Genomic DNA, 14,391 nt, shown 5'->3' with positions numbered 1-14,391 from the left:
CCATTGGAAATTATAAATGGACTGTTTGAAAATGTGAATAAAAATAAAAATCACTTTTATTTGGCGTACCCCCGACGGCATTGCGCGTACCCCAGTTTGGGAATACCTGATCTGGGATATGGTGACTGCCGTACCCAATTGACGTCCCTGCATAGATGGAACCATAATGGTTTTTGACCATCTCTTTTAGCCCAGTGGCTCATATACTTTCTAGTCAAATGTTGATAATGATATTACATTTTCTCTCCACAGAATGCGAGGACAGTTCTCAATGACACTTGTGCTGCTTGTGGTCTTGATGGTCACAGTAGAGGCGGGACACAAACATGGTGACAAAAAAGGTGAGAAATGTGATAAAACTACATTGTGTACAGTATTTCAGATTTAACTAAATACAGGTGAAGTCGGAAGTTTACATACACCTTAGCCAAATATATTTAAACTCAGTTGTTCACAATTCCTGACTTTTAATCATAGTAAAAATTCCCTGTCTTAGGTCAGTTAGGATCACCACTTTATTTTAAGAATGTGAAATGTCAGAATAATAGTAGAGAGAATTACTTATTTCAGCTTTTATTTATTTCATCACATTCCCAGTGGGTCAGAAGTTTACATACACCCAATTAGTATTTGGTAGCATTGCCTTTAAATTGTTTAACTTGGATCAAATGTTTCGGGTAGCCTTCCACAGGCTTCCCACAATAAGTTGGGTGAATTTTGGCCCATTCCTCCTGACAGAGCTGGTGTAACTGAGTCAGGTTTGTAGGCCTCCTTGCTCGCACACACTTTTTCAGTTCTGCCCACAGGTCAGGGCTTTGTGATGGCCACTCCAATACCTTGACTTTGTTGTCCTTAAGCCATTTTGCCACAACTTTGGAAGTATGCTTGGGGTCATTGTCCATTTGGAAGACCCATTTGCGACCAAGCTTTAACTTCCTGACTGATGTCTTGAAATGCTGCTTCAATATATCTACATCATTTTCCTTCCTCATGAAGCCATCTATTTTGTGAAGTGCACCAGTCCCTCCTGCAGCAAAGCACCCCCACAACACGATGCTGCCACCCCCGTGCTTCACGGTGGGGATGGTGTTCTTCGGCTTTGAAGCCTCCCCCATTTTCCTCCAAACATAATGATGGTCATTATGGCCAAACGGTTCTATTTTGTTTCATCTCCAAAAAGTACGATCTTTGTCCCCATGTGCAGTTGCAAACCATAGTCTGGCTTTTTTATGGCAGTTTTGGAGCAGTGGCTTCTTCCTTGCTGAGCGGCCTTTCAGGTTATGTCGATATAGGACTCGATTTACTGTGGAAATAGATACTTTCCTCCAGCATCTTCACAAGGTCCTTTGCTGTTGTTCTGGGATTGATTGGCACTTTTCGCACCAAAGTACGTTCATCTCTAGGAGACAGAACATGTCTCCTTCCTGAGAGGTATGACGGCTGCGTGGTCTCATGGTGTTTATACTTGCTTGTACAGATGAACGTGGTACTTCAGGCGTTTGGAAATTGCTCCCAAGGATGAACCAGACTTGTGGAGGTCTACAATTTTTTTTCTGAGGTCTTGGCTGATTTCTTTAGATTTTCCTATGATGTCAAGCAAAGAGGCACAGAGTTTGAAGGTAGGCCTTGAAATACATCCACAGATACACCTCCAATTGACTCAAATGATGTCAATTAGCCTATCGGAAGCTTCTAAAGCATGACATAATTTTCTGGAATTTTCCAAGCTGTTTAAAGGCACAGTCAACTTAGTGTATGTACACTTCTGACCCACTGGAATTGTGATACAGTGAAATAATCTGTCTGTAAACATTTGTTGGAAAATTACTTGTGTCATGCACAAAGTAGTTTGCCAAAACTATAGTTTGTTAGCAAGAAATTTGTGGAGTGGTTGAAAAAAATGAGTTTTAATGACCCCAAGTGTATGTAAACTTCCAACTTCAACTGTACATCCCTTTGAAGGAGCCCATGTTTACCTATGTTATGTTTTGTCACGACAAATGTCTGTCATCTTTGGGTGACCACAGGTCAGAAAGCCAAAGAGGGGGGCAAAGCAGAGTGCGTTGAAGTGCTTTGTCAAATGTGTTCCCAACGCTGGTGACTGTGGAGATGGGTTCTGTGAGGCCACCTGCGGTGAGCACACCACCAAACAATGCAATATCCCTTGCAACTGGAAGAAGGCCTTTGGTGGTAAGAGTGCAAATGTTGGAAATGAACTGTGGTCCTGGCATGTGCATTTGGAAAGTATTCAGACCCCTTGACTTTTCCCACATTTTGTGACATTACAGCTTTACTCTAAAATGGATTGGGAAAAAAACAGGTTTGTAGATATTTTTGCAAATGTATAAAACAAAGAAAACTGGAAATATCACATTTACATACGTTTTCAGACCCTTTACTCAGTACTTTGTTGAAGCACCTTTGGCAGCGATTACAGCCTGGGGTCTTGTTGGGTATGACGCTGCAAGCTTGGCACACCTGTATTTGGGGAGTTTTTTTCCATTCTTCTCTGCAGATCATCTCAAGCTTTCGTCAGGTTGGATGGGAAGCGTCACTGCACAGCTATTTTCAGGTCTCTCCAGAGATGTTTAATCGGCTTCAAGTCCGGGCTCCGACTGGGCCACTCAATGACATTCAGAGACGTGTCCCAAAGCCACTCCTGAATTGTCTTGGCTGTGTGCTTAGGGTCATTGTCCTGTTGGAAGGTGAATCCTCACCCCAATCTGAGGTCCTGAGCACTCTAGAGCAGGTTTTCATCAAGGATCTCTCTGTACTTTGCTCCATTAATCTTTCCCTCAATCTTGACTAGTCTCCCTGTCCCTGCCGCTGAAAAACATTGCCACAGTATGATGCTGCCACCACCATGCTTCACCATAGGGATCGTGCCAGGTTTCTTCCAGTCGTGACTCTTGGCATTCAGGCCAATTAGTTCAATCTTGGTTTCATCAGACCAGAGAATCTTGTTTCTTATGGTCTGAGTCCTTTATATGCCTTTTTGCAAACTCCTAGTGGGCTGTCATGTGCCTTTTATTGAGGAGTTGCTTCCGTCTGGCCACTCTACCATAAAGGCCTGATTGATGGAATGCTGCAGAGATGGTTGTCCTTCTGGAAGGTTCTTCCATCTCCACAGAGGAACTCTGGAGCTCTGTCAGAGTGACCATCTGGTTCTTGGTCACATCCCTGACCAAGGCCCTTCTCCCCCAATTGCTCAGTTTGGCCGGGCGGCCAGCTCTATGAAATGTCTTCGTGCTTCCTAACTTCCTCCATTTAAGAATGATGGATGCCACTGTGTTCTTGGGGACCCTCAATGCTACAGAAATGTTTTGGTACCATTCCCCAGATCTGTGCCTCTACACAATCCTGTCTCGGAGCTCTAAGGACAATTCCTTCGACCTCATGGCTTGGTTTTTGCTCTGATTTGCACTGTCAACTATGGGACTTTATATAGACAGGTGTGTGCCTTACCAAATCATGTCCAATCAATTGAATTTACCACAGGTGGACTCCAATTAAGTTGTAGAAACATCTCAAGGATGATCAATGGAAACTGGATGCACCTGAGCTCAATTTCGGGTCTCATAGCAAAGGGTCTGAATACTTATGTAAATAAGGTATCTGTTTTTTATTTTTAATACATTTTTCAAAAATTCTTAAACTTATTTTTGCTTGGTCATTATGTGGTCTTGATACTTTCCAAATGCACTGTATACTGAATATAATACATGTATCTGCGTTCTGTACCGTCATCATACTGTAACTAGGCACATAGTTATTTAGTGATCACTGGTCAGGTCTCATCGGGGTCAGGAAGAACTCTGGGCCCTAATCATAACGGAATTCGAATAACTTTTTTTGGGGGGGATATTTTTTATTAAATATTTGGTATTTCTTTCTAGCTAGAGGTGAAAGAAAAGCACACCTATTTAGGCGAGGTGCTGGCTAGCGGAGTGGAACACTTGAAAATAAAGGAGAGCCGCACACTCTAGGAGCTCAGATGCAAAAATGTAATGTCCAACGTTTCGACAGGCAAGCTGTCTTCATCAGGGTATTATGACAAACACTGACTTGTTTATATAGTGTCAGAAGACACACACACAGGTGTCTGTAATCATGGCCGGGTGTGGCCTGATATCATTGGTTAATTCTCATTATATTAAAATAGCATAATGGTCTAAGGCACTGCATCGCAGTGCTAGCTGTGCCACCAGAGATTCTGGGTTCGAGCCCAGGCTCTGTCGCAGCCGGCCGCGACCGGGAGGTCCATGGGGCGATGCACAATTGGCCCAGCGTTGTCTGGGTTAGGGGAGGTTTGGCTGGCAGGGATATCCTTGTCTCATCGCGCACTAGCGACTCCTGTGGCGGGCCGGGCGCAGTGCACGCTGACCAGGTCGCCAGGTGTACGATGTTTCCTCCGACACATTGGTGCCGCTGGCTTCCGGGTTGGATGTGTGTTGTGTCAAGAAGCAGTGCGGCTAGGTTGGGTTGTGTTTCGGAGGACACATTGCTCTCGACCTTCACCTCTCCCGACTCCGTACGGGAGTTGCAGCGATGAGACAAGACTGTAACTACTACCAATTGGATACCACGAAATTGGGGAGAAAAAAAGGGGGGAGGGAGAAAAAAATAAAATAGCATACAAAAAACATAGTGGGGCAAAAAAGTATTTAGTCAGCCACCAATTGTGCAAGTTCTCCCACTTAAAAAGATGAGAAGCTTGTAAATTTCATCATAGGTACACTACAACTATGACAGACAAAATGAGAAAAAGAAATCCAGAAAATCACATTGTAGGATTTTTAATGAATTTATTTGCAAATGATCGTGGAAAATAAGTATTTGGTCACCTACAAACAAACAAGCAAGATCTCTGTCTCTCACAGACCTGTAACTTCTTCTTTAAGAGGCTCCTGTGTCCTCCACTCGTTACCTGTATTAATGGCACCTGTTTGAACTTGTTATCAGTATAAAAGACACCTGTCCACAACCTCAAACAGTCACACTCCAAACTCCACTATGGCCAAGACCAAAAAGCTGTCAAAGGACACAAACAAAATTGTAGACCTGCACCAGGCTGGGAAGACTGAATCTGCAATAGGTAAGCAGCTTGGTTTGAAGAAATCAACTGTGGGAGCAATTATTAGGAAATGGAAGACATACAAGACCACTGATAATCTCCCTCGATCTGGGGCTCCACGCAAGATCTCACCCCGTGGGGTCAGAATGATCACAAGAACGGTGAGCAAAAATCCCAGAACCACACGGGGGGACCTAGTGAATGACCTGCAGAGAGCTGGGACCAAAGTAACAAAGGGACTCAAATCCTGCAGTGCCAGACGTGTCCCCCTGCTTAAGCCAGTACATGTCCAGGCCCGTCTGAAGTTTGCTAGAGAGCATTTGGATGATCCAGAAGAAGATTGGGAGAATGTCATATGGTCAGATGAAACCAAAATATAACTTTTTGGTAAACTCAACTCGTCGTGTTTGGAGGACAAAGAATGCTGAGTTGCATCCAAAGAACACCATACCTACTGTGAAGCATGGGGGTGGAAACATCATGCTTTGGGGCTGTTTTTCTGCAAAGGGACCAGGACGACTGATCCGTGTAAAGGAAAGAATGAATGGGGCCATGTATCGTGAGATTTTGAGTGAAAACCTCCTTCCATCAGCAAGGGCATTGAAGATGAAACGTGGTTGGGTCTTTCAGCATGACAATGATCCCAAACACACCGCCCGGGCAATGAAGGAGTGGCTTCGTAAGAAGCATTTCAAGGTCCTGGAGTGGCCTGGCCAGTCCCCAGATCTCAACCCCATAAATCTTTGAAGGGAGTTGAAAGTCCGTGTTGCCCAGCAACAGCCCCAAAACATCACTGCTCTAGAGGAGATCTGCATGGAGGAATGGGCCAAAATACCAGCAACAGTGTGTGAAGACTTAAAGAAAACGTTTGACCTCTGTCATTGCCAACAAAGGGTATATAACAAAGTATTGAGAAACTTTTGTTATTGACCAAATACTTATTTTCCACCATAATTTGCAAATAAATTCATTAAAAATCCTACAATGTGATTTTCTGGATTTTTTTTCTCATTTTGTCTGTCATAGTTGACGTGTAGCTATGATGAAATTTACAGGCCTCTCATCTTTTTAAGTGGGAGAACTTGCACAATTGGTGGCTGACTAAATACTTTTTTGCCCCACTGTAAATGGATCGTGTACGATCATAGATACAATTTGGCTACATAAGCCTACAAACATTTACAATAGCAAAATCATCACAAGAATGGCTTCAGATCAACGTCTACGTTGAAGAGAGCAAGGGTCTTTAAATTAAAGATCCAGGCAGCCTCTCGTTTTTAACAATAAATTATCGAAGTCACCCCCTCTCCTAGGGAGGGTGACATGTTCGATGCCGATATAACGTAGAGACAAAATCAAGTGGTTTGCTTCCAAAAAGTGTGCCTCAACTGGGTAAGTCGAGTTTTTCCACCTAATGGTGCTACGATGCTCCGAGATTTGTATTTTTAATTTGCACTTTGTTTTACCCACATCATTTTTACCACAAGGACAAGTTATAAAATAAATACCTGCCCTAGTGGAACACATGATAATACCTTTGATTGGGATCTGTTTCCCTGTTTGGGGGTGTTTGAAGGATCTGCATTTATAAGTGCCATTGCATTGAGCACAGCCATTACACCTGTAGTTTACATCCAGTAGGGGCGCAACTAGACATTGTGTAGGGATATCTTGGGGTGGTAAATCAGTTTACCAATTGATCTCTGAGATTTCTGCCCTGCGAGAATACGACCAAGTAGTCTAGCTGACTGCAAGTACAGGTTCACCAACTGGGGAGAGTGTGACACAACCACCGGCACCAAGAGCCGGTCAGGAAGCCTGAAGAAAGACCTGTTCAAGTTAGACTGCGAGGCCACCATCTAGGTGACCAAGCCCTGCTCCTCCAGGCCAAAGGGGAAGGGAGGAAAAGGTAGGTCGGATCTCAATAGACCACCGTAGGACAAACCTAGCGGGCAACACTGGTTTGTTAAAGGGATGCAGAATACAGATGTTTAGCATACTTTTTAGTAGGTATGAATTTGTCACTAAACTGGAAAAGCAGGTTCTCCAAAACAACATGAAACACAAATCGATCACAGAATTTCAATCACAGAATTTCATCGCTGCCATATCAAAATGCAATTTCCCCTTTGGCTGAGAATACCACTCATTGAATCCAAACACGTCTTTTTCTTCTTCCATTTCTTCAGGGAAGAAGGCAAGAGGAGAGTGAGAACTAAAGAGGGAAGCTGACTGAGAAACAGCAGGTGTGACATCTGGCTTACTTCAGTAGTACAATCATCTCCTTCCTTCAACAAACACTCAAACAGTGCCTCTGTCTACGTCCCAAATAGCCCCCTATTGACCAGTAGTGCACTATATAGGGAATAGGGTGCCATTTGGGAAGTAGACTGTCTCTGCAGCTCAGAGCGTTGTCCTCCTCAAAACAACAACCCAGCAATCTCTGTCTCTAATTTATTTACATGAAATCAGTCGTTTGTTCATTTGTTCAAAGTTTTTTTTTTTATTGTTTCAATTATTTTCAGTAGGTAACTTGACATATACAGTGCAGTCGGAAAGTATTCAGGCCCATTTACTTTCACATTTTGTTACGTTACAGCCTTATTCTAAAATGGATTAAATACATATTTTTCCTCCAATCTACATCAATACCCCATAATGACAAAGTGAAAACAGGTTTATAGAAATTTGAGCAAATTTATCCAAAATAAAAAAAGTCCTTATTTACATACAGTACCAGTCAAAAGTTTGGACACACCTACTCATTCAAGGGTGTTTCTTTATTTGTACTATTTTCTACATTGTAGAATAATAGTGAATACATCAAAGATATGAAATAACACATATGGAATCATGTAGTAACCAAAAAAGTGTTAAACAAATCAAAATATATTTTATATTATTCAAAGTAGCCACTAGGGTTGCACATTTTGGGGAATATTCAGAGGTGGAAACTTTCTGTGGAAATTAACGGGAATATATTGGAATTAACGGGAATATATGCAAATTCATATTAATACCATTTTAAATGTAGATGTTTTTTGCATTGGATATATTTACCATATCATATGGAGACAGAAATATAAACCTTTTACCTTATCATAAGTTGACATAAATGCAAATTATTAAATATTTCCAATAGAAAAAAAAAAAAAAAACTATTTAGTTATGAATTGAACTTTAATTAAATTAGTTGACTCTTCACATGGGATGATTTCACTGAACAACAAAAGAAAGGGAATATTGAATGATCCATCGCAGAAATTAAAGCTTTGGTTGTCTTCCTCTCAGGCTTTCATGTCTTGTCCCTGGAAGTCCTCAATGTCCACCTCTTGAACATCAGACTCTGAGGCCTCATCTTCACTGCCACTTTCCAACCTTGTTGAGGATGGCTCGTTGTCAGGCTCAAAAAGCCTCAAATTTGCCCGGATGGCCACCAATTTTTCAGACCTTGTATTGATCAGCCTGTTGTGTGCTTTGGTGTGTGTGTTCCCAAACAAGGACCAGTTGCGCTCGAATTTGGAGGATGATGGATGCAACAGGGGAAAGAGTCTCAGATCCACAAAGTCCCTTCCACCAGGTGGCTGATGAGATATGTTGGCACGACTGCCATATTGCATCGCCATCTCAAACCCCTTGCTTGGAAGTGTACTTCGCCAGACTGCCAAGAACCTTGCCCTCATCCAGGCGAAGGTGGCGAGACACAATAGTGATGACACCATAGGCCTGTTGATCTCTGCACCAGACAGGATGCTCTTGCCAGCATACTTGGGGTCCAACGTGTACGCTGCGGCGTGTATGGGCTTCAGGCAGAAGTCTTCTTTTTGATGTATTTCAGAACTGCAGTTTCCTCTGCTTGTAGCAACAGTGTAGTGGGCAAGGCAGTACGGATTTCTTCTCTTACATCTGCAAGCAGAGTCTGAACATCAGACAGGATGGCATTGTCTCCCTCAATCCGTGCAATGGCTACTGCTATAGGTTTCAGGAGTTTCAGGCTGCTCATCACTCTCTCCTAAAATACATCATCCAGGAGGATCCTCTTGATGGGACTGTCCATATCTGCAGACTGATATGGCCATTTCTTGGAGACTGTCGAACATGATGACAACACCACCCCAACGGGTGTTGCTGGGCAGCTTCAATGTGGTGCTCTTATTCTTCTCACTTTGCTTGGTGAGGTAGATTGCTGCTATAACTTTATGACCCTTCACATACCTAACCATTTCCTTGGCTCTCTTGTAGAGTGTATCCATTGTTTTCAGTGCCATGATGTCCTTGACGAGCAGATTCAATGCATGAGCAGCACAGCCAATGGGTGTGAAGTGAGGGAAGGACTCCTCCACTTTAGACCAAGCAGCCTTCATGTTCACAGCATTGTCTGTCACCAGTGCAAATATCTTCTGTGGTACAAGGTTATTGATGACTGCCTTCAGCTCATCTGCAATGTAGAGACCGGTGTGTCTGTTGTCCCTTGTATCTGCTCTTGTAGAATAGTGGTTGAGGGGTGGAGATGATGTAGTTAATTATTCCTTGCACACGAACATTCGACCACCCATCAGAGATGATTGCAATACAGTCTGCTTTCTCTATGATTTGCTTGACCTTCTGTTGAACTCTGCATCCAGCAAATGAGTAGATAAACGTGTCTGGTTGGAGGAGTGTATGCTGGGCGAAGAACATTCAGAAATCTCTTCCAATACACATGGCCTGTGAGAATCAGAGGTGAACCAGTTGCGTACACAGCTCAAGCAAGACATTCATCAGCATTTCTGACTACGTTCCTCCATTGAGTCAAAAAAATATATATATTCCAGGTGGACCATGAGCTGTTATTGATAAGGTGTCTGATTCATCATTTTCACCTCGAATAGAAGTAGAGGGACTTTTGTCAGAGGTTGTGAGTGCTGAGGGAACTTTATGGACTTGGCCAGATGATTCTGCATCTTTGTTGCATTCTTCACATATGCTTTTCCTTCTACATTAGCTGCAGTGAAATGTCTCCACACATATGGAGAGACCTGAAAATAGCTGTCCAGAGGTGCTCCCCATCCAACCTGACCAAGCTTGAGAGGATCTGCAGAGAAGAATGTGAGAAACTCCCCAAATACAGGTGTGCCAAGCTTGTAGTGTCATACCCAATAACTCAAATCAAATCAAATTTTATTTGTCACATACACATGGTTAGCAGATGGTAATGCGAGTGTAGCGAAATGCTTCTAGTTCTGACCATGCAGTAATATCTAACAAGTAATCTAACCTAACAATTTCACAACAACTACCTTATACACACAAGTGTAAAGGAATGAATAAGAATATGTACAAAAAATATATGAATGAGCGATGGCCGAACGGCATAGGCAAGATGCAGTAGATGGTATAGAGTACAGTATATACATATGAGATGAGTAATGTAGGGTATGTAAACATGATATAAAGTGGCATTGTTTAAAGTGGCTAGAGATACATTTATTACATACATTTTTTCATTTTTAAAGTGGCAAGAGATGAGTCTGTATGTTGGCAGCAGCCACTCAATGTTAGTGATGGCTGTTTAACAGTCTGATGGCCTTGAGATAGAAGCTGTTTTTCACTCTCTCGGTCCCTGCTTTGATGCACCTGTACTGACCTCGCCTTCTGGATGATAGCGGGGTGAACAGGCATTGGCTCGGGTGGTTGTTGTCCTTGACGATCTTTTTGGCCTTCCTGTGACATCGGGTGGTGTAGGTGTCCTGGAGGGCAGGTCATTTGCCCCCGGTGATGTGTTGTGCAGACCTCACTACCCTCTGGAGAGCCTTACGGTTGTGGGCGGAGCAGTTGCTGTACCAAGCGGTGATACAGCCCGACAGGATGCTCTCGATTGTGCATCTGTAAAAGTTTGTTTTTGGTGACAAGCCAAATTTCTTCAGCCTCCTGAGGTTGAAGAGGCACTGCTGCGCCTTCTTCACCAAGCTGTCTGTGTGGGTGGACCATTTCAGTTTGTCCGTGATGTGTACACCGAGGAACTTAAAACTTTCTACCCTCTCCACTACTGTCCCTCAAATGTGGATAGGGGAGTGCTCCCTCTGCTGTTTCCTGAAGTCCATGATCATCTCCTTTGTTTTGTTGACATTGAGTGTGAGGTTATTTTCCTGACACCACACTCCGAGAGCCCTCACCTCCTCCCTGTAGGCCGTCTCGTCGTTGTTGGTAATCAAGCCTACCACTGTAGTGTCGTCTACAAACTTGATGATTGAGTTGGAGACGTGCATAGCCACGCGGTCATGGGTGAGCAGGGAGTACAGGAGAGGGCTGAGAACGCACCATTGTGGGGCCCCAGTGTTGAGGATCAGTGGGGTGGAGATGTTGTTTCCTACCCTCACCACCTGGGGGTGGCCCGTCAGGAAGTCCAGGACCCAGTTGCACAGGGCGGTGTCGAGACCCAGGGTCTCGAGCTTGATGACGAGTTTGGAGGGTACTATGGTGTTAAATGCTGAGCTGTAGTCGATGAACAGCATTCTTACATAGGTATTCCTCTTGTCCAGATGGGTTAGGGCAGTGTGATTGCGATTGCGTCGTCTGTGAACCTATTGGGGCGGTAAGCAAATTGGAGTGGGTCTAGGGTGTCAGGTAGGGTGGAGGTGATATGGTCCTTAACTAGTCTCTCAAAGCACTTCCTGATGACGGATGTGAGTGCTACGGGGCGATAGTCATTTCGCTCCAGGCTGTAATCGCTGCCAAAGGTGCTTCAACAAAGAGTAAAGAGTCTGAATACTATTTTTGCTTTGTCATTATGGGGTATTGTGTATAGATTGATAAGGAAAAAAACAATTTAATCAATTTTAGAATAAGGCAGTAACTTAACAAAATGCGGAAAAAGTCAAGGGGTCTGAATACTTTTCGAATGCACTGTAAATCAGTTTTCATAGTTGATAGGACATCCTTGGTTTTTAACAGACAATGTAACTCAGCTTCTATAGATAGTTGTAATAAAGGTACGAAATTTAACGTCAAAACAAACAACAGTATGAACAAAATGATGATGATCGATGATCATGAGTCATTGAATATGTTCAAGGAGCTCGAAAATACCTATTTTAGAAGATTATGAAGAATACGTTTTTAAGTGAGTATGTGTACTGTCTACAGTACATCCAAGAAACATATATTGGAATTATATGGAATGATAGATCTCCTCTGCTAATTGTATTTTTTAACTATAGAAATGACTAGCATTGTAAGGTTTGTATAAAAGAACAAGAATAAAATACTGTACTGTTGTTTCTATAAAAATGTTTTTGTTTTGTCTGAATACTGTACATAGACATCTTGAATAACTGTTTTTTGGTCTTAATTATGGTCGTCTGTTACATTTTACTTATTATTATTATTATTACATATTGAAAAAGTTCAGGTCAAAGGGGAATACATTTTAGGATTGTAGTGTGTAACTTTCCAATCCATTGTTTGAATGGTTGGATATGAGCTGCGTGTGACTTTCCAGCCACAAAACCTCTCATCATTCAGATTTGACTTTCAATAGTTTTTTTAAATATTCCCTTGTACGTCACATCGCTTTGAGACTCATCTTAAAGCCTCCATCGTGTTTAATATCATAGGTCTTTGAAAAGAGTTCCGATGCCACAATTAATATTTTCATACCTCCATCCACCTCTGTCACCAGAGTCACCTTCATCTTAGTGGTATTTTTTTATATTTTATTAGGATCCCCTTCAGCTGTTGCAAAAGCAGCAGATACTCTTCCTGGGGTCCACACGAAACATAATATAGAATGACATAATACAGAACATCAATAGACAAGAACCCGAAAACCTGTAACAATTACCCTTGTTGATTTTCCCATCCCTTTCTTCTCTGGACCTGGTGCTGACACCTCATCCTCTGATTTGTCCACACGTTTTCTCTTCTATCCATTTGCTGCAGGTGGCTCATCTTTAAATTGTACAACTGTGGGGTTCTCATGTTATTTTTTTACGGTCTTTCAACTTTTCCTGTTTGCCAGGTTCTGAACAAAGGGATGCAAGGTCCTGAACAGTAGCGTCATTCCTTGGTATCAACCCAATCACTCTCTCAATCTCAAGGATAGACTTATCCATTCCACAACTGATAATGGTTTTAGTCATGTCTACTCTTCTTTTAAACTTTATGGAATTTATTTTAAAAGTTAAGGGTTCTTATATATTTTTTGTATACTGAACAAAAATATCAATGCAAGTGTTGGTTTCATGAGCTAAAATAAAAGATCCCAGAAATGTTCCTTACACAGAAAAAGCTTATTTCTCTCAAATGTTTTGCCAAATTTGTTTACATCACTGTTAGTGAGCATTTATTCTAAACCAAGATAATCCATACACCTGCCAGGTGTGGCATTTCAAGAAGCTGATTAAACAGCATGTTCATTACACAGGTGCACCTTGTGCTGGGAACAATAAAAGACAAATGTGCAGTTTTATCACACAACACAATGTCATAGATGCTGCAATTTTTGAGGGAGTGTACAATTGGCATTCTAACTGCAGCAATGTCCACCAGAGCTGTTGCTAGAGAATTGAATGTTAATTTCTCTACCATAAGTCATCTCCAACGTCATTTTAGAGAATGGCAATATGTCCAATCGGTCTCACAACCGCAAACCACCAGCCTAGGACCTCCACATCCGGCTTCTTCACCTGCAGTATCGTCTGAGACAGCTGATGAAACTGTGGGTTTGCACAATGGAAGAATTTATGCACAAACTGTCAGAAACCGTCACAGAGATACAGTGACGAGCCCATTGTCGTGCCATTCATCCGCCGCCATCCCCTCATGTTTCAGAATGATGTCGCAAGGATCTGTACACAATTCCTGGAAGCTGAAAATGTCCCAGTTGTCCCATGCCTGCATACTCACCAGACATGTCACCCATTGAGCATATTTGGGATGATGCCAGAGGGGTGTTTCCTCCTGTCGTACCAGTCCCTCTGTGATGCCACCCCCTACAGTTTTGAGCCACTCAAAGGGGTGTGAATACTTATGTAAATTAGATATTTCTGTATTTAATTTTCTACAAATTTGCTAAAATATCTACAAACATGTTTTCATTTAGTCATTATGGGATATTGGGTGTAGATCGGTTAGAAACTAAATCAAATGAATCCACTTTGAATTGAGACTAAGACAACTAAATGTGGAATAAGTCAAAGGGTATGAATGCTTTCTGATTGCAGCTGAGGTCGCTTGATCTGATGTTGGCCTACAGCACCGTTTGCAGCGATTTTGAGTGAACATTCCACAATCTAGTATCAGTAATTCATGATTTTGTATTTTGTAAGAAATGGCAG

The 14,391-nt window shown here is 42.4% G+C and overlaps 1 protein-coding gene across 1 annotated transcript; it reads left to right on the top strand.

Moving 5' to 3' along the window:
- Positions 1–253: 253 nt before the first annotated feature.
- Positions 254–7,286, top strand: mdkb (midkine b). The gene is given in 4 exon segments (XM_071327761.1): positions 254–313; positions 2,028–2,187; positions 6,819–6,983; positions 7,264–7,286. Coding segments are annotated over 4 exon segments (408 nt in total).
- Positions 7,287–14,391: the final 7,105 nt, after the last annotated feature.

Source organism: Salvelinus alpinus, chromosome 9 (genome assembly GCF_045679555.1).
Source record: "Salvelinus alpinus chromosome 9, SLU_Salpinus.1, whole genome shotgun sequence".
In the NCBI taxonomy this organism is placed as follows: domain Eukaryota; kingdom Metazoa; phylum Chordata; class Actinopteri; order Salmoniformes; family Salmonidae; genus Salvelinus; species Salvelinus alpinus.
This window is presented reverse-complemented; position numbering and strand designations above follow the sequence as displayed.